We start from the raw sequence: 21,237 nt of genomic DNA, 5'->3' as shown, positions 1-21,237 counted from the left end.
TAAAAACAAAAGCTGCTCTACTACTACTATCTACTTACTTTATAAATTTCAACTTCAGCAAGGCTAGTTCTAGGACATAGTTATAGATTAGTTTTTTACACTTCATGAATTCAATTAACTGGCAGCAATACAACTGATCCAGCTAAATATATCTTTTTTTAACGCTGGAAAAACGCGTTACGCGTTTCCCCCACGGGAACTGTGTGGGGAGGGAGGGGGTATGTGGGGCTCACCGGTGTCCAAGGCGCCGAGTGCGCCTCGAACATCGGAATACCCATTAAAAAACCAGGGGTACCTATCCGTCTTAATGAGGAGCGCCACGGGATCGCTTTCGATCGCTCAGCTAGATATACCTTCTCAACGCATTTGATTTTTTTTTAAATATTTGGTGGCTATCTAATGCATAATGTTTGTTCAGATTTAGACATTAGATTATAAAAAAAAACAACATGCGATTAATAAGCATTGTTATAATAAACAATTATCGAAAAGCGTATGGAACCCCAGTTCTAATACGCCAGAGTGACGTGGCTTAGTTACGTAGATACCCCTCTGTAGGTATATCTATGTCAACAAACTGACGTAGCTCTGCGGTCTGGGCACAACTAGTGTGAATATTTAAGTTAATTTAGACGTTACATATGCCTACTATTTAATAAGATTTTTAATAGGCGATATAATCCACCCACTAAGATACTCAAACGGCTTAGTAACAAGCATCTTAGACGCCAACGCTGGACCGACGCCAAAACAAAGAATCTACTACACTTCACGCTAACGGTGAAAGTGGTCACGATCAATAACAACTTAGTTATAACTTAGCAACTAATAAAAAAAAAATTTAAAAATTTACATTTTATTTATGACTTTTCATTATCTTTTGTTATAAAGAAGTTAAATTTAGCTATCTTTGTTTGATAACCACTATACAACATAACCATTATAACCGTATTTTACAACTACTTATTACTACTAGGGTGCAGTATCTGTATATTTCCATTTGATAGGTTACGTATAGAAATGGCGTGTAATGGCCGCAATGGCTTACTTATCCTCAAAATCGAAGTATTATAGCGCATTGTGCGTGTATAATGTGTAGATTAGTTTAATCGCTTGCGGCAGCAGCAATGGCAGGCGTTAGAGGGCGCATGCGTGGTGGTGCAGCGCGCGCACCCCTCGGCGCCCGGCTGTCACGAGCCACTCCACCGGCAAACCGATCTCGACGCACACGCGCGCCCAAGGTTCGCTACGCCAAGCAACGCCGGCCCCTCGCGGCCAGGAGCCCTGCAAGGCGCTTCCACACCCTAAAACACGACACCGATCCATCTGGGGGGCACAGCACCAGCGCCGGCGTTAGCAAACAGGGCTCCGCGGGCTAAAGGTAATCTTTTATTTTCCACTGACATGTCCGCCCTCGATTGCTTTTCACTAGTACTGCAATATCACATTTGTTAACGATTTAAAGAAATTACTTCCCCCATCAAGTAAAGTCCTTAGCATTTAGTTAGAGGTAACAATAATCTAGCTTTATGTTCAAATACGTGCTCTTGTCGGTGTTGAAAATTAGCGTGACCTTATCTCATTGAGGCTTCGTGTAAAATTTGCAATATATTTACACTAAAATAAATATCAAGTACGTCTCAATTAGGTACTTACAAATTGTTATAATGATCGATAGAACCAACTTTTTTTTATTAAGCAGTGTTTAACCTTTTCAAGATTATTCCAAAAAAGCATGACATGTTTAAATGTTTCGCGATTGGTTCTTTCACTGCTTAAAATTTTTCAAGTAAAGCAATTCGTCGACTTTATGTTTAGTACGGATTATCGGAGGTAATTATTCCAATTAGTCATAATGAGAAACTTTCAACGCTTTCTAGATTTACCATAGCATATAAAGACATACATGCATTAAGCGGATATGATGTAAAGCTTTTTAACTTACTTAAGCTAAAAGAAAATAGTTTTGCCTTCTGCAAATAATTTCCAGCATCTTAGGTAAATAAGAACACCATTTTGACGCAACGTAAAAAAAATACGTAGAGCAGGTACGTATTGTTTCTTTTGCCTTCACAATTTATAAATGTGTTCCAAGCAATATGTCAAATAATTTACTATCTAGAATTTTCCAGTTCATTTTCAAATTGTATACAACAACAATATTAGTTTTTTTTATGAGGACTCCGAATATCAGCATTGCAGATACGACAATGATTTAAAATGTAATCATCTTAAAGACATTTTGGTGAATAATACTAACTACCGGTACTGAAATTATAAACGAACTAGTGATTGTTACCAAAATCACATGATTACAATAATGTAATCATGCAATATCAGGTAAATAACCTACCTAATAGTTTTCGCGCCAAGAGGCCGGTCTTACCTTTCAGTTATCATCAGCGATATCAAATATTACGTTGGTACGCGATGTATTCAAACTTCATAGAGCTACATCCTGATGCAAATCTCATTAATGATTGCTAATTATCGCTGAAAGTATCAGTCTAAATTAACAATATAAATAACCACTTTATCGAAATACATAAAAATAAAAGCATTGTCCTAATGATTTTAAAAGTTAACATATAAATATTGGATTACGAATTTAATGTAACTGCAGTTATGCACTACAGTTATTTATCCATTGATTAATATTATATAATTTTGTATGTTTACATCATTTTTATTATCTATTATCTACAATCAATACTGACCTTTTAAATTATACCTACTCGTATCTTCTAAAATCGTAGTATATTTTATAAAAACTATAAAGTATAGCTATTGTCAATTAAAGGAATCATGCTGCGTGTTTAATCTCTAACAATCGGATTAGTAGTTTAAATTGAATCTGTAAAAAATAATGAAAAGCTTTCTTCTTTTGTGACATTAAAATATTTTTCTAATTCCCACTTAAAGCACAGTCATATTTTGATATAAGTTAATTTAGACTTACAAAACATAAAACAAGTTATGTTACAAGGTGACCAAAATATTTTATTACGAAATATATAATTATGTTAAAACCTACTAAATTTACACAGCTTAACATTATGAATAAAAACTAAAAAGACTTTAGTTAATAATTTATCTTTAATTGTTCATTTGTAAAGTTAAGTTTTTTTAAGGCGACAAATTTTAAATACCTACTCAAAACCTATTATTCAGTCACGTCCACTTTAAGAATCAAATCGCTAAGAATAATAAACTAAAAAAACGATTTAAAAGGAAATCATTAAAAAAAATTGATAAAACTAGACCGAATAGTATAGGCTTTCCTTTCATTTACATTGATCTTACATTCACAACCTTTAACAAAGCCATAACTTAATCTTTTGGTTCTATTATTCCAGCACAATGTACATTTTTTACATATTATATCAAACTGCCTGTCTAGGCAATTCTATTCCTCTATAAAAATGTGAATACGTTTACCTTTAAATTGCACTACATTGAATTTTTATTTTTATCTGGTCGGCTTAGAAATTCATAAAAATTAGCAGAATAAATTTTCTAAAGATGTTATATCATACGATATAATAATTTAATTTGGCAGAACCTTTAAGATTTTTTTTTCAAATATTTTCATTTAATCAGTTCATGTGTGCTTTGACGAATACTTGCGTGAAATTTAGTAGTTTAGTAAAATATTCAATGAAATTAAGATATATAATAATTTCATGTTTCTAAAGATGTGTTCATACCCAAGTTTATAACAAACACTAGAAAACACTTTTTATTAACGATTGCGTTAAATGCGAAAATTTTGTCTTCCAGGTAAAAACCTACACCTACTTTAATTTTTATAAAGTTACTTTTAAGGAAATATTTTATAAAAATACCAAATAATTGATTAAATTGAACCCCACTAACATATTTTTATAATATCAATTATAATATATATATTGACACTTGAATAAATATATATATATTTATATAAATATTTCAGTCTACTTGTAACGAATATATGCCTCTAACTTCGGACGATTTTACTTCATAACGAGTGTCTCATTGTACACAGAACGGATGACGATTACTATATTATTTATGTTTAAGCTTTTATAAACGTAAAACGCTTTTTCTTTAAATCACCTGATATTGTTTTAAATACAATATAACAATTATATTTCGCTGTAACGGTTCCTTAGGACTAATAATTTATCATGACGTTTTGTCGATCTGTTATGAATATTTAAATTAAATCTAAACTAAAATTTCGTTAAAGATAAAATATTTTTACCTCATAAATAAACATAAACTTATTGTGAGAAAATAAAAATACACGTCCAAACGTTTAGTAATTAAGTTAAACAAGGCGTACTATATTTCTATAGAGATTTAGCAATAAATAATGAAAACGTGTAATCCTAATGCTTACTAAATATGAACAAACTAACCATTTATTATATTACAGTCGGTGTATCGATGATGCAAAATGTTTTTATTGTATTTATTTCTATTGTATTTATCTCCAACGAAGGATACACACTTACGAGTACATAAAATCTTGGAGTAATGTTTCAAAATATGTGTGCTCCATCAATTAAAAGAGACCACAGCAAGTACATAAAATAATGAATAATCAAAAATTAAAAAATAATAAAAATAAATGTTACATGTGGTACTCAATAAATAAACTTAGGAACTAGAAAAAGGTAAAAATAGTTAAATTAAAATTATGTTGTGCAAATGTGAGTTAAGTACATATTACAAAACAAAATATAAAATCTATTTAAATAGTAATAAAAATTAAAATAACGAAAATAACAATAATAAAATTTAAAAGACAAAAATTATGTATATACGAAAATTGCAATATAAATCCCAAATTTTTAATTATATGTAATCCTATATAATAATAATAATTAATAGAAACAAAGACAAGATTAAGGTTCAAAACCATAAAAACGAGTTAACAATGTGATATTTGATAATTTGGTGAAAAGGTCGTAGTCTCAGCTGGGCTGCTTTTCAGTCTACGCCTTGTACATATGCTGCCAACACAAACGTTACATTCAGTGTGGTAAAAGGTAAAAGAATATAAAATTACTTAATTATTATATATAAATTACTTTAATATATATAAATATATTAAATTATTTAAGATATAATATGCATGAATGACCTATAACTACTACTAGCAACACGTTCCGATGTCGCACTTGAAATTAAGACAAATATAATTTATGATATCTTTTTAATAATAACTTACGAGTAGCGAGGCAGATATATACTTTGATGTCGTCCTTACCGATTTCCAACAGGGTAGCAATCTCAAGATATATTAGCCACCTGCACGTGCACAAACACAGATGCATTCTCTATCCGGCCACCGGCTTGACGTGCTTTCCAAACTCTGCGTAATACTGAGATTCTTCGACAGAAAAACCCAAAAACTTTTTGAAGTTGGGTTATGTTATCTTATATTATATTAAAACTATTATATTATAATCCTTAACCTTATTAAACATATATGTGAACGTAGAACTTAATGAAAAAAATATTTTGAATTTGTTTTTCAATTGTGGTTGAAAATATCCAAATATTTTATATAAATATATTAATAAATAAAAACCATTACCTATCGCTACTAATTTTTTACTAATTATTGCCATTTAATAACGAGAGACGTCTTTTCGTGTTTCTTTTGTTCAATTAATCATAAAATATTTCATTGTTTTTATTAAAAGCACCCTTGCCCTTATAGCACATCTAAATTTATTATTTCACCAGTGGGCCCTTACCAACTAAGCTCGTACTAAGATCGTGATTTATTATATCTAGGACGACTGGCAATATTTGATTCAATGTCTTTTTTATTGTACATAGTACAATACTCATAAATGATCCCGAATTGTTTGGTTCAACTAGATCAAATTGAAATTCAAAATATTCTTTATTATAAACCAAATAAATACAGCCATAAATCACATACAAAAAAAATAAATGTATGTAGAACTTTAGTTTTAAAATATTTAAGAAAAATACTGTTGTATTTGAATTACCTAGCTTTGTAGGACCTAGTTTATTAAATAGGTCCTCTATACTTTAACGTATTCGGACAATTAATGCAAATACGCGAATACGCTACGCCAAGTGATATGGCGCCTTGGTGTCGCCATTAATGGAAATCGATTTACATAATTTTCGTAGGCAGTTGGTATATTATATGCGGCTCACAATTTACAAACAGAAATTAAACTACAACAAAAACTATCAAGTGCTTGAAAGAATTTAAGACACGTAATCATTACGATAGCATAAGAATGTGTTACCTTAACTTTTGTATAAAAAGATTAGTCAAGCTCCTTTTCTCCTGGATTGAAGTTATCTATGTACTGTAACATTTCGCACGGCGTCAATGCGCAACCAACCATATAAGATCTTATTACGTTTTCGCTCGTACTTGTTCACCGTTAAAACCGAAATTGATGAAACAATTAAAATACAGCAATACAAAGTATTTTTATGACTACCTTACAATTATGGATCATTTTTATTATGGATTAGTAGTCAAATTTAGCATTTAGCATGGACGTACTTGATCTATATCAATAAAAACCCATGTGTTAGCAACTAGTATATACCTGGTATAATAAAAGTAATAGTAAAAAAACTATCTATTTACATTATTATTATTCTTACACGCGGTAGGCGTAGGCGTTTACCAAAGTTTGAGTATGACATTCTTCATTTTAAGGAATGGAAATTATGCTCTATTGATTTTAAACTATTAAAGTATTAAATTAATAAATACGATCGAATACGATATCGTATTTTTGACCGCCTTATCATTATTAACAAGGACGATAAAGCCCTGTACCAGTTTTATTGTACGCTCAGACATGTAATCTTTTATGTTTTAGTATACGTAGCAAGGATAAAACGAATATGTAACGCAAGAAAAAATATAGAAGCCATGCTTATACTTTTAAACATTAATTCCAGCACACGAAAGAAGGAATAAATGTTGCCATACAAAAAAAGAACTTATGCAGTAAAATAAAAACAAAAGTTATTCAAATACATATAACATATCATGTTTATTCAAATATATAACATATCATGTTATATATATTTGAAATAGACTTATATGACATGTTAGCGAACTAGTGTAATAACTAACTACAGGAATAATACCTAAAATGGATGTTTTGTCCATAATGTAGTTTTTTTTTTTGTTAACATTACATGTACAAGACTGTATTTGTCTACGAGTACAGGTTCGTTTCCTTGTCTCTATGGAGGTTTAATGAAAAAATGAAAATTATATATAGAGCCAATGTAAAGTAAATTTCACACGTATACTCTTATCAATCAAAACTTTGTTTAAAAGCTTACATAATTAATTGTTCTAATTGTGTGTTCCTGGTATTCCTTTCTTGTTATATTTAGTTAAGTACAAATGAGGGCTAGAGCTAGTGCAGAGGGTTAGATAATTAGTTTTATTACTTATACATAAAATTTATTACCACGTATTTTAATTAGTTCTATTATTATTATGGAGAATAAAAAATATTCTTTTTAACGACATCAACATTAGGTTAGTAATAGCTTATCAATTATTTTATTAATAATAATAATAATAATATTAATTTCAATGACGTTTTTTATGATGATGGATGATGTTTTTTGTTTTCTTTTTCCTTAATTTCTATATTTTACTGCATACTTACTTACTTTGTCCTGTATTATAGATGGCCTAGGTGTTAGAAAACGTGAATCTTAACCGACGATCGTGGATTCAAACCCGAGCAAGCACCAATGATTTTTCATGTGCTTAATTTGTGTTTATAATTCATCTCGTGCTTAACGGTGAAGGGAAATATCGCGATGAAACCTGCATGTGTCTAATTTCATTGAAATTATGCCACATGTATATTCTACCAAACCGCATTGGAGCAACGTGATGGAATAAGCATCAAACCTCAACGGGGAGAGGAGGCCTTAGCCCAGCAGTAGGACATTAACAGGCTGTTACTTAACCTATATTGTTTTAAATGGTCGTTAAATAATACAAAGAAATGCTCAAAAATACCTTTTGGTATCTGAACGATCCCTCTAATCTGCTTTAAAATTGGTTCTTCCCAACTTAACGTAATTAAGCAAAAATTATATTAGTTATGAAATGAAAAATAATATTTTTTATTTATAGTATATATGTAGACAGTCGGACGGGCAAATAGGCCACCAGATGATAAGTATGAGTGGTGACCACACACATAGACATTGCCGCTGTAGGAAATATTATACATTACTTACAAGGCCAAAACTAAGATGCTATGTCTCTTATGCCTGTAGTTACACTGATTCACTCACCCTTCATACAGGAACACATCAATAATAAGTATTACTGTTTGGCGGTACAATATGTTATGAGTTGGTAGTACCTACCCAAACGAGCTTGCACAAAGCCCTACCTCCAAGTAACTTAAAGTGATCCTAGTAAATTACTACTACTGCAAATAATTCGAGCATTAAAAAGATGCAATAATTCATATACTTACTGACAAAAAACAAGATGACATCGTTCGTACCAGCAGATAGGATAAAAAAAAAACACTTGTAAATATACCAAAATTTAGAGCAATATTATATAAGTTATTATTTGTTACGCATAACGATACTTTAATATAAAGAGACAGTCAAGAATTAAGTATATTTAATATACTACTTGACTTTCTTGCAGTTCTAGTGGCTAGTCAAATTTATGTTATTATCTTCCTGATGGATATTCTTCAGTATAATATAATCAAATTTTACCGTAATTTGGTAATGAAGACATTATTATTATTAATGATTTATGTACAGTTTTATCCTTTCATTTAAAGGGAGACTGATAATTGCGCGATTACCAAACGATAGTCCTAAAAGAATTTGACAGAATTTTTGTAAATTGGAATAATAACATGTATTAGTCAAGACACTAAGACTTTGACTATTAATGACTATAATAAGATATTTATTTAATTTTCATGAAATTAGGATGAACTCAGCATGTGCTTTTCAAACACATGTCCTCCTGATTATTATTATTATAAGTATATTGCCTGATTATGATATTGTATTTGAGTTTGTGTAATCTATCCAACTGCGAGTTATAAGGTCCTCGAGACCGATTTCGGTCACGGCGGCCATTCCAAGAGCGCAACTGCGCAGGACATATTATAGAGCACAAGTGTTTGCGCAAACACAGGTGCTTAGCTAGTTATAGAGATGTATTAAATAGACATTATTTTTTAAGGAAAATATAAAAGCTTATTATTCACTATTGTCATTTCACATGTAATATGTTATTCCATACGACGACGAAATAATTAACCTGTTCATTTTAAAATATTTAGCCTATATTATAACTTAAATCATTTCCGCTTTTAAATGTGTCAAGAAGTCATAAATAATTTAAATATTTTACAAACATTTCCCATTATTTCTCTTCATGGAATTTACCATTAGTAGGTAGGTATATATAATATACAATAGTATATACTATATAATTACTACTATATTAATTATATTTTATTAATGCTTATTAATTAAGCGATAGTTTGATTTTTTAAACACAAAATGCCAATTAGCCACATATTTTGTTATAACTTTCATATTATATCGCTCCAAATTTCACTAAGTTAATCCAATATGTATCATATTACATATCTGAGAGCTGATGGAACCTTTTTAAGTAAAAAGGCTTTTGTATATGATATAAATTTGCTGTTTTGCTTTAGAGATATTGGTATTTAGGTTACAAAAACGAATATATTTTTTGAAACAACACGTATTTAAATAGATAAACAAATATGATCTCATTATCCTTCACATCAATTTATATAATTTCAAATGTTCCGTTTAATTATTTAATATGTATGTATAAGTATGTATATCACGTACCAAATATTCTAAAAGTTTTTCAAACCGCTCTTATCGTCTAGCGTAATAAAATAATTAAATAAAAATTAAATTAAATATACCGTAAAATATCAAAATGAAATCATTTAGAAATATTCACAACAGACATGAAAATTTTAACATAAATGATGTAGAAAAAAAAGTAAAGAAATAGAAGACTAGATTCTTGGGAATATACCAGCCCTACTCGTCGATCAATATAACATCATAATGTACAGTTAGGTACAATCTTGAAATATATGAATTGGATTTTTTGATAAACAACATATGCATGTGAAATCAGAATAATTAACAATGTACCTACTATTTAAATTGCTTCAATAAAAAACTATATTTTGTATATGTATGTATTTTGTATATAAAGGATATGAAACTAATACAAACAACAATAAAAAAGTAAACAATATCACCGAGTCACACTCACACAGTAAAATTATTTTCATTAATAGTAGTTACGATTTACATAGAAAACGATAATTGTAATTCAAAGAAAATCAAAGCTATTTGTATTTCTTACTAAAGTATACATAAAGTATATTATTATTTGTCCAATAACCTTTCAGAAGTTAAAGTGGGTACATACGTAGCAGAATGTTAATATTATAAAAAAATCCAATGATTATTTTGACTTTATAAAGAGTGAAATCAGAATTCAAAGTTGTTGAACCTAAAGTTCGCTTCGGTTCACACGACAATCGAACACGCGATTTACTAAAATGTACTTGTAGCTTTATTTTAATAAATTATTATGTGACTATGTATTAAATATAATCAGCACAATCTGCCAGTAAATGAATGCAAATAATAATAAACGGTCGAATGTACTATATCAACTTCACTAGTTTTATTTTTAGTAGCTAGTGTGTTCTGCGATAAGTTTTGGCTATTTTCTTACCTACCTAGAATAGCTCTATTGTTTCGATACACATGCACGTAATACCTATTAATTAATTATTACATCTAAAACCTTATCATGCATTACTCCGTCCGTTGATGAAAATCCGTTCAGTAGGCTTATAAATAATCAACTATTCAATTGTATAACTCCGAGATAACACAGAGAAAAGAACACATCAACGTCAACCGAAGAACGCAAACTCTTGTTCGGGTAAACTCAACTTGACTTTTCATGTGCTCTTATTTATATTTATTCTCGTGCTCGATGGTGGAAGAAAACCTCGCATGGAAACCTATAGGTGTTGGATATTCTGTCATATGTATAACCCAAAAACCAAGACTGAACCTGAAGTTGTAACCATCTCCTTAGGAGACCTCCTCGGTCTTTCCGAGCAGTAAGACTCGGTAGGTAGTTACTATTTATTTATTCCTTTGTAACTTAACTTACATTAATACAGCTTAAAAATCAGCTAACGCACAAAATATCCTCAAAAGAAGAAAATGTCTTAGCCCAGCAGTCGACATCAATATTCTGTTAATTTACTTTTATCGAATATCGAATTAGTATGTTTCAGCTATTATTTATTATGAATTACGATACCAAACTACACAAATATATAAAAGAAAATAAGAGAAAGCGAATTTATGTAAACTTTGGTCTATTCCAGAGAGACAAATCACTAGACGATCAAAATGGACAATAAATAAGGAAATTATTCAATATTAAATTTTCTAACAGTACAAGTCATTAAAATATTTTTAGTACATAACTCAAGCTATGTTAGCTCCGGAAAAAACCTTTGACTTGACTTAACTTTTGAATTTTTGATAACAATGACGCTCGACAGCGCAACGGCAGGAAAATGAATGCCTGCAAACCCACTGCCTTAAATAAATGCACCTTTGAAATTTTCTAAAGAATGATAAACACTGCTTCATTACGAATTCATCATCACGAAACAGAGTCGGCGTAAGTTTGCATTCAGCTTTTAAATAAAACTTTGAATAAAAAAGTTAAATTTTATTATTTATTGTGCATGAAAATCAATTCAATCAATCAATATTTAATCAATCTTCAATATGTTTTTAAAAAACGTTATGCCTTATATTATGTTTTTAAAAAATATAGCTATTCAAAGTTGTGGCCTCTATTTTTTTCTTTCATCGATTTGAAAATTTTATCTTAGTATATTGTAACGTATTTGTAAAGAAAATAAACTATAGAACTACAAACCCTTTTTGGCTGAGGACGCGATAAAAAACTGCTAAAAAAAGTGTTGAAGTGATCGATAGCTGTCGGATAGCAAGTACTGCAGTGCTTCTGCAGACTCAAGGGCGTCGCGCCGCAGCCAAGCCTATTCGATTCTCACGCAAATTATGCCACGGAGGCTTTGGGAGCTTGTACACATGTTAGGACTTTAATATTTAAATTCTCTCTATTTCCTTTTTTTATATTAAATAAAATAATGTGTTTCTGTTTATTAATTTTATTTTGTTTCTTAATGATTAACGATTATTAAATCACATCTGTTCTAACATTAAAATCGTTTTGTTCTGTAAATATTATTAATGGGATATCAATCAGCATTGCGTTAATTTAGGTTAGTAATTCTGACAAAGAACGCCAGGCTGGAATGTTCTTCGTTGATCCTGTCTGAACAGTGTGGCCAAAACCAACAATCGTTATTTTATTGTATCAGTCGAACAATTACTCAGCTGAAGCGAGAAAACGTGGCATAAAAACTTATACCATAATATTTTTATGATATTATAAACGCAAATTGGTACCAAAAAAAGGAGAAAAATAAAGAATTATTGATGTATCATTATCCAGAAATAGTACAGCAATAATAATTCTTTGAAAACCTACCTATTTTGATATAATGGGAGATTGTCATTTACATTTCATATTACTTGGGCCATAAGTGCGTCTCGTTATTGATTAAGTATCTCCATGAAGTATGAACTTAAAATTTCATATACTCTTTGGCAATGGTAAATTATTAGAAGTGTTATAAGCCTACTTGAACAAAGAATTATTTGATTTGATTTGTCAGATATCTGAATCGCCACGAAGTGCTAGTTGCTTTAATTATATAAAGTAAAAAAAAAGTAACAACCTGTAAATGTCCCACTGCTGGGCTAAGGCCTCCTCTCCCTATTTGAGGAGAAGGTTTGGAGCTTATTAAAAGTCGAGATGGCCCAGTGGTAAGAACGCGTGAATCTTAACCGATGAACGTGGGTTCAAACCCGGGCAAGCACCTCTGAATTTTCATGTGCTTAATTTCTGTTTATAATTCATCTCGTGCTTTTCGGTGAAGGAAAACATCGTGAGGAAACCTGCATGTGTCTAATTTCATCGAAATTCTGCCACATGTGTATTCCACCTTAATTATATAATGCTGACATTATTTTTTGTAAGGATATTTGGTAACTGCCGACCTATCGTTAATTCTTAATTGAATATATTGCATGTGTATTTTAAGTTATTCTGCTAGTTTTAGGTTATTTAGAAACGAAGTTTAAGTGCTTAGGTAGACGTAATCTTTATTACAACGATTATACGATTACAAAGTACTTTACATAAGATTTGATTTGAAAACACTAGACTATTCGAGGAATATTCATAATTATGATTTCCATGGTAACTAAATGAAGAAACGTTTAATTTCAGTAATTGTACAGAAAAATGGCCACTTTATAATATATTTAATTTATTGCCTATATTAATTTAATAAATATTGGATCAATAAAATGTAACATTCTGCCACCATATGGTTGAGTCTTTATTTAATGTATTGCTATTTTAGTGAAAACCTGATCATAAACTAAAGTTAGTATGTCCTTGGGCGAATTCTAATGTTTCGAACCGTTTAAAGGCTTCATTTTATTAATTAAAATTTCTACTACTTTTACTTTCTATCATTATTTTATAAAGTAATAATTACCCATATGTTGACTTTAAAGTAAGCTTTGATAACTTTATATATAGGTATATAGTTATTAAGTATTTTACTTAATAACTCATTCTGTAGCTGTGACTAGGGCATTTTTAGTGTTAATGCAAGGTATATAAGAAATAGAAAATATTTGATTGATGAATTCTTGCTGAGCAAGTGCTGCTGCTTTTCTATACTCTGCAGATTTTTTAATAAATCAGACGTTAAACTAAATGTATTTTTTTAATGCCGTCCTGCTACACTTACAATACATTACATTATTGTTACTGATATAACACGCCAAACAATATCATTAACCGTTTTTTGAAAACCTGTATGTATACCTAATTACTTACAACTTAACAATACTCATTATGAGAAATAAAAAAAATGTCTTAGTTGATAGAAAATATCACACTTTTTTATAGTTAATGCTTTGATAAACATGTTATGTAAACTTGAGAGTACATAATATGTTTATTTAAATTTTTTTTAGATAAAATTTATTCTTGCTATGTGTTTATAACTGCTACGAATAAACGTAGCACTACTTTCTTTTACTTATCTTTATGATAAAGTCCAGTTTTTTTTTATAATTACTATATTATGAAAAAACAGCATGTACCGACAATTTGGATAATGCGTATGTTCGCGTGCTGCAAAACATTTCGACCTTGACCTTTGATGCAGTTGCATTTAACATAACTGACGAATTATACCTACATATCATACTCAAGTAAACTAGTTATCCATGTTACATAATAGTTACTAGCCAAAATAATAATATGACGAAACGATACGATAACATATTTTTATTGATTAAAGAAAGAACTAAGAAAGACAAGCATTCCATCTGAATGTAATGCGTAAGTAACGATGGAATTTAAGTTATAAGAAAAAAACCTATCTGTCATTAAGCACGGATAAATTCATATACTATATACCCGAAAACGATTTATCCGCCTATATCGTGCTTACACATGTTAAAACACTGCTCATGACCATTTTCTTTTGCATTTATTCAAATACAAGTTTCTGCCCGCAGGTTTAGGTGCCCTATGATTTTTATATCCCTGATGACGTGTATGCAAAATTTCATGATGATTGGTTGAGTAGTTAAGACATGAAAGCGTAACAAATAAACAAACGAACACATTTATAATATTAGTAAGGATCATAAGTACTAGTCTAAATTACGAAACATTATTAATATTTGAATAGAACAGTTAAATTAATTTTATATATTCTTATAAAAAGTATGTAACAAAAGTAGCTTAGTTAATAGTATTATGTACTGTCGCTGACTCTTTGATATTTTTGGAATTTGCAGTTTTAGTGTTACTCAAGCTTTGAAAACAATTATCTCTTCGACTATGTTGACATGAACTAGGTTACTAGTTCTATCTATATAATTATATATTTAAAAAAAATATTAAGCGCATCAATTTACTATATCATGAATTCGGAAAAAATAACTCGTGTGTCGAATCGAATCAATGACAATTTATTGGCAATAAATTTGACTATATAAAATAACGACTTATTTCCTTTATTAATATATTTAAATTAAACTCACGTCTAATAAAAATGATTAAGTATTTGTAGATGGAATATTGGGCTAATCATCAACATACAATAAGAACAAGAAATAACTATACAGTATCCATTATAATTCCTTTAGCTTGTGTTACACTTATTCTTCAAAAATAGGAATATCTATTAATATAACGTCTTTAAAGCAAATAAATGTTATATTTCTTTTAAAGAAAAATGAAAAATGAGACGATTTTTTTTTAAATGCAATTTTACACAGGAATACATTGTAGTAGACATAACATGTTTTATTTGTTTTCTGACGCTCTTTTAATGGACGTGACCGAACTTAAAATGTCTATTTGTTTTAGAGATGGAAATCGTTCCTGAGGGAAAAAACTTCCGATTGGTAACCGAAGACGAGCTCCCAGCGGTAGCCGATATCTTAGTGCAGTATATGCCTGAATCTTTAAAGGTAATTTAAATATCTATTCATTTTAATTTGACTCAGTTATTAATCTTTTTAACAATAACTAACAGTTATGGCTATTTTTCTTGTATTAAGTCAAAATCTTAATACAATACAAAAGTATTTGAAAAAAAAATTACCACCAGTCCCAAAACAATACCTTGCAAAAGGGACTCGGTAGTATTATTTTTTTTATATTTACCTACTTCTCTTTAAAACAGCCTGATGGTGATCGTTTAATTCCCAAGGTATGGTATGCTATACTCATAGTCTCCTCCCCGCCGAAATTATTATTATTTATATTAAGTTTGCATAGATTAAAATAATACTGGCAAATTTTATTCATTATAAAATAATATAAGGTAATGAAAATAACGCTTAGGCAGATAACGTAGTTTTTAAAATCAACAACGATATTTCTGGAAATCTAATGCAACATTTTTAAGTAATTTGGAACAATTTCCATAGATTTTGCTAAGAAAAACAATACGAAGTACAGGATAATAGCTAGACACAATATTGATTTTACTTAGGAAGCCAAATTTCTTGGGCAACAAGCCAGATACATTTATAGCATAAAGACATTAATTTTAAAATGTGTACGTTAAATCAGCAGCCTGTAGAACATTAACAATAAAAAAAGACATTTTACAGTCGTATTCGATTTTTTTAATACCCCCGTATTAACGAAGTGATTTTCATTAATCCAACTTTTTCAGTAAAAAAACAATAATATAAGTACATATCAAAACATAATAATTTGTAAAAAAAAACTGGTAACACTCAAGAAAACTCTAAGCTTTTGATTATTTATAGCTACCCAGAAAAACAAAGCTCGGAGTCCCTTTGGTTTATGAACCTAGAAAGCTCATAGAAGAGACTCATAGATATTGAATTTATAATAATTAAAAATCATTACTAATCAGAAAGAATTTACCAACAGGAAAAACACAATAACTTTTTATTGAATCGACTAGGGACTTGGGCGCCGCAAGCCGAGGGTTTCAATAACACGACACCTATAGTTAAAAAAAAGTCAACCGAATTAAAACAGATAATGCACACTATTAAATTTTTTACGTTACATTAATTAACATTTTCATAAATAAATTATGTTATTATATTTAATAAAATAATTTATTCGTCTTAATACTATACATGTATCAAATAATTTTATCTAAAGTTAAAGGGAAGTGGTCGTACGCCAGTAATTTATCGTTAATTTTAACATTATCATTAGTATAATATACCGAAGAAGCTACTATATATATAGCTTAAAAAATAATAAAGTCTGTAAAAATGCTGATAACTAACTACTTAATAAAAAGTCAAAATATTCAAGTAATTAACGATCAGTTTAACAGATTACCTTGAAGATGGAGGGTGCTTAAGTCAAAATTTTCGAAAAATCTTTTATTAGTAGCCTCTATATTAGGCAATGATGGTCTCCAAATGTGGAGTTTCGATGTCTGTCTTATAGATTAAACCTTGACAGACCAGTCAGGACAATGCTTTATATAGGTATCAATTTATTTATTTTATATAAAAACGTAACTGTAAAAATTATGTTATATGAATATATTATAGATACCTACATATAAATATCAAATAAGTGTCATATTAAAATATTTCACAAATTACACAATTTATACAGTGTAAGTAATACTATTCGTTTTTTCTTTTTAAGTTTCATCAAACGATTCAAACATATCTAAACAACAAGGTGTGGGACTTCCATTTTTATGTAGCGAAAAATTGGCCGGAGGATCCGATTTGCCTACATTTCCCTGGATGCACTAGCACGGTAAGATTGTCCATAAGGTTTTGGTATATTTTCAGAGATTTAATTTGTATTCCAATAATTACGAAAAATCTTATTTTTTAGCATAAATTACAAATTTTTCATTACATAACTTTCCTTTGACACATTTACTACGTCACTTGCCTTCATCTCATGACGAGACGTAGACTGAGTAGTCTTGAACATAAGTGTTACTTTTTTACAACATACATCTTACATTTTTAATTTTCTGCAAAATGGTGCATTCCCTACATGATGCGGTTTTAATAGCAATTATGATTATTCATATAAATTCTTTGCTATATTGTATCGATAGATAGTTGTTATTGTTGCTCTAAGTACCTAGTTATGATTTTCCTTTGTTATTTTTTAATGAATTACTTTAATTTCAGCCCAACAGTCATATTTATGAGAGCGTAACTATATTCTGTCCATCGGAGCGTGCAGAACTGGTTGATTTGTTGACATCCGAAGACGTGTTGCTTGATCTAACTCAACCATTGTACCTGAACTTTACTCACCAGGCTATTGTAGACCGCTTTGAAAAGCGCTATGAAGCCCACGACAAAATCACTGGTGACGTATACGTGTGTGACAAACCACCTGAAGAACCCACTACTGATGAGTAAGACAAACAAATTTTTCTCTATATTATATATATGACCCAATCCACTATATAATAATAAATATTATTATTATTTTATGCCTCTTGATAATTTCTTTTGCCTTTTGGTAATACGTTGAAAATTTAAACGTCAGTTGTTGCAGCAGAGTTTTAAATTAATAATAATAAAAACAATAATAAGCAGCTATGGTTACAAAGAAAGTAAGATTGAAGAATTTTATATTTTGGCTGGGCAATCAGTTTTAAGCCTTGTACTATCCAATTGAAGTTCCACCTGAAAATTTTATCTGATATAAAGATAATTGTCTGTTATATCATGAGCCGAATGCCATGTTTATTAAATATACATATAATATTATCTATATATAAAGTTATAATTACTCTCACGTGGCCCGTTTACCCGTTAGCCAACCCAATTTTTAATCTTATTTTTTTACAGACTGCCACCGGACGTGGAGTTAGTTCGTTTACAGCCAGAACATATGAAGGCAGTTCACGATTTGTACCCAGCTAGTGATATAGAGTGCCGAGAAGTTTTCGAGAAGCTGGTTGCAGAACTGCCTGCATATGGAATATTTGTTGAAGGGCAGCTGGCCGCTTGGATGGTACAATCCTATTATGGAGCCATGTTTTCAATGCAAACGCGACCTGAATTTCGTAGGAAAGGCTATGGGATTTTCTTAGCGAGGCGTCTAACCAAGGAGGTCGCCGCTCGAGGCTATAAGCCGTTCGTCGTGATTCGTCCGGAAAACGACGCATCCCGTTCCCTCTACTCTAAGCTCGGTTTCGAGAAACGTTTCCGAACGGTGCGCGCCGTTTTGCGTCCTCGCTAATGCGTTAAAGTTGATCACTAGCAGATTTTATTTTTTTAAGACTTTTGAAAAAAATCAATTTAGCTTACGATCTTTGATCGTTTAGAAAATTTTAGTAGTAGCTATAAGAAGGAGCGGCTCTTGCTTTTGATATGCATTTTGTAACAGATGTACCTATGTTTTTTTTTTAATTTAAATGTTGGTATCAACCCTATCAGTGACGATAAAATAATATTAATAACCTTTCAATATATTTATATTATATGTATGTTTTTGTATGTTTGTTTATATGTATGTTTAAATTATGGGAGTAAAACTGAAGTAATATTTTTTTTTCATAAAAAATGTTCTATATAATTGCACATAACAAGCAGATTTGAAAGCAATAGCCGTTCGCTGCGTTTTAGCGCCAGCCTAGTTTCTGATCTTAATGACGCTAACTTGTCAAGAAATTTGGAGTCTTGGATCAGACAACGTTAATATTTCAATTTACGCTACGCTACTATTCCGTTAGCGTAAATAATTTCTTAAAACTCATTGTAACGCTCAATTTTAATGTTTCAAATTATTTGGCGGTATCAAGATGTACCATACTTCTTGACATAGTTAACCTCTACAAATATCTCATTTAGGCGAACGCTTCATTATCACTCGTTGATCGAGCGGAACTATCTGTCTCATGGTTTATAAAATTTTGGGACTCGTTATGACCTGTACGATAGATAAAACGTATTCCTACTTATTAAAATACAGTATACGTGTATACCTGGCCTAGGTGATGTGTACATGTGAAATACATGAGAAGAAAGTTACCGTCGTAGCACTCGCGAGTTGCACAATAATTCTTCGAAAGATTTAAGCACCATTATTATTCATCTGACGCTAGGAATACGGTTCTATAAAAGTTTAAGGCTATAATTTTTACGACCTCCAATCGAAATTAAAGTCAAACTATCTGGCGAGATTATTAAACATCCTTTCAGTCAGGTAGGTTCTGATAAATATTGGAATTTGAATTAAATGTGGGAAGAGGTACATTTTTTATTTATTTTATACTTTTGCTATGTTTTGATATAATTAAAGGATATTGAAAAGGCTGGAATAAAGAATATTGAAAGTTAGTGTGACATGCGTTTTATACATATAATAATAATTATTCGTAGCCTACTATAGTTTAAACTCTTTTTGATAACTGGTTTTCGTTTTAATATGAATTTTGTAGGTACTATGTTTTTTTATAAATGGACAATGACGGATAACGCGATGAAATCAATAAACAATTTGATACAAAAAAGTAGATAGGTAGGTATTTTAATACGGGAAACTATTTTACATTTATATATCGGCGTAGATAATTCGTAACGTTTATATCCGTGGTGTATCAAAAAAATAAATGTATGTTAATTTAATCTGCGATATTTTTTCACTTTTACTATTTGTTACCTTATTACGTACTTACCAGATTTATAGTAGTGTATAGTATGTTAAGTTCGCTTTATATAAACATTGATTTGTCTCTCTGATTGTATAACAACATTTGAAAAGCATGGATGAAAAGGCGGGAAATTTTGACAGTGAACATTTGAACAATAATATATTTTTTTTTATTGATTCGAATAACACTTTTTAAAACTGGCACATAGCTTAATTTAAAAAATTGGCATTGAAACAAATTATTGCTCAAAATTTTCGAGCTTCCACAAAATATTAAAAAATTGTGTGCGTCATTCGATTAAAATAGAGAAGGCCAAAATACCTTTTAAAAATAAAATAAAATAAATAGTTTACCGTACTTTTTTTAAAATTTGACGAAAAATAAACCGTAGGATAATTATTAACAGTTTAATGATAATTATGTGCATTCTTAAATTCATATCTAAGTCTCTAAGTCTTTTCAAATAAGTAGATGGCTGTACCGATTTGAAAAATGTGATACTATTACTTGTATAAATAACACAATCACATTTTTACTGTACCAATTTTAAGAACTAACTTAATTACGCTTTACTGGATACATCAGTACATGTCAACACTTGATCCACATACATGTACTTATTTGAAAATGCAAGAATCATTACCAACGTGCAATCATGCTAAAAGCTTTTCCACATTCCTACTCTACGTAGGTACGATTAAGTAGTTTGAAAAAAAATATCTTGAAATTATTAATTATAAGAGCAGTTTTCAGAACACTTTCCCTTGCCTAAATAAACAATGATGATATCAGGACATTACTCCGTCCTCGACAC

At 30.1% G+C, this 21,237-nt stretch overlaps 1 protein-coding gene across 1 annotated transcript; it reads left to right on the top strand.

Moving 5' to 3' along the window:
* Positions 1 to 1,209: 1,209 nt before the first annotated feature.
* LOC126772389 (uncharacterized) lies at positions 1,210 to 20,382 on the top strand. Its single transcript, XM_050492751.1, has 5 exons — positions 1,210 to 1,381; positions 15,653 to 15,756; positions 17,438 to 17,554; positions 17,944 to 18,176; positions 18,616 to 20,382. Exons 2-5 carry the CDS (start codon positions 15,655 to 15,657, stop codon positions 19,007 to 19,009), a joined length of 846 nt encoding a protein of 281 aa, XP_050348708.1. The 5' UTR covers positions 1,210 to 1,381; positions 15,653 to 15,654; the 3' UTR covers positions 19,010 to 20,382.
* The last annotated feature ends 855 nt before the right edge of the window (positions 20,383 to 21,237 follow it).

The sequence above is a fragment of the Nymphalis io genome, chromosome 12, assembly GCF_905147045.1.
Source record: "Nymphalis io chromosome 12, ilAglIoxx1.1, whole genome shotgun sequence".
Classification (NCBI taxonomy): domain Eukaryota; kingdom Metazoa; phylum Arthropoda; class Insecta; order Lepidoptera; family Nymphalidae; genus Nymphalis; species Nymphalis io.
Note: the sequence above shows the minus strand (reverse complement) of the source record. Positions and strands in the feature narration are given on the sequence as shown.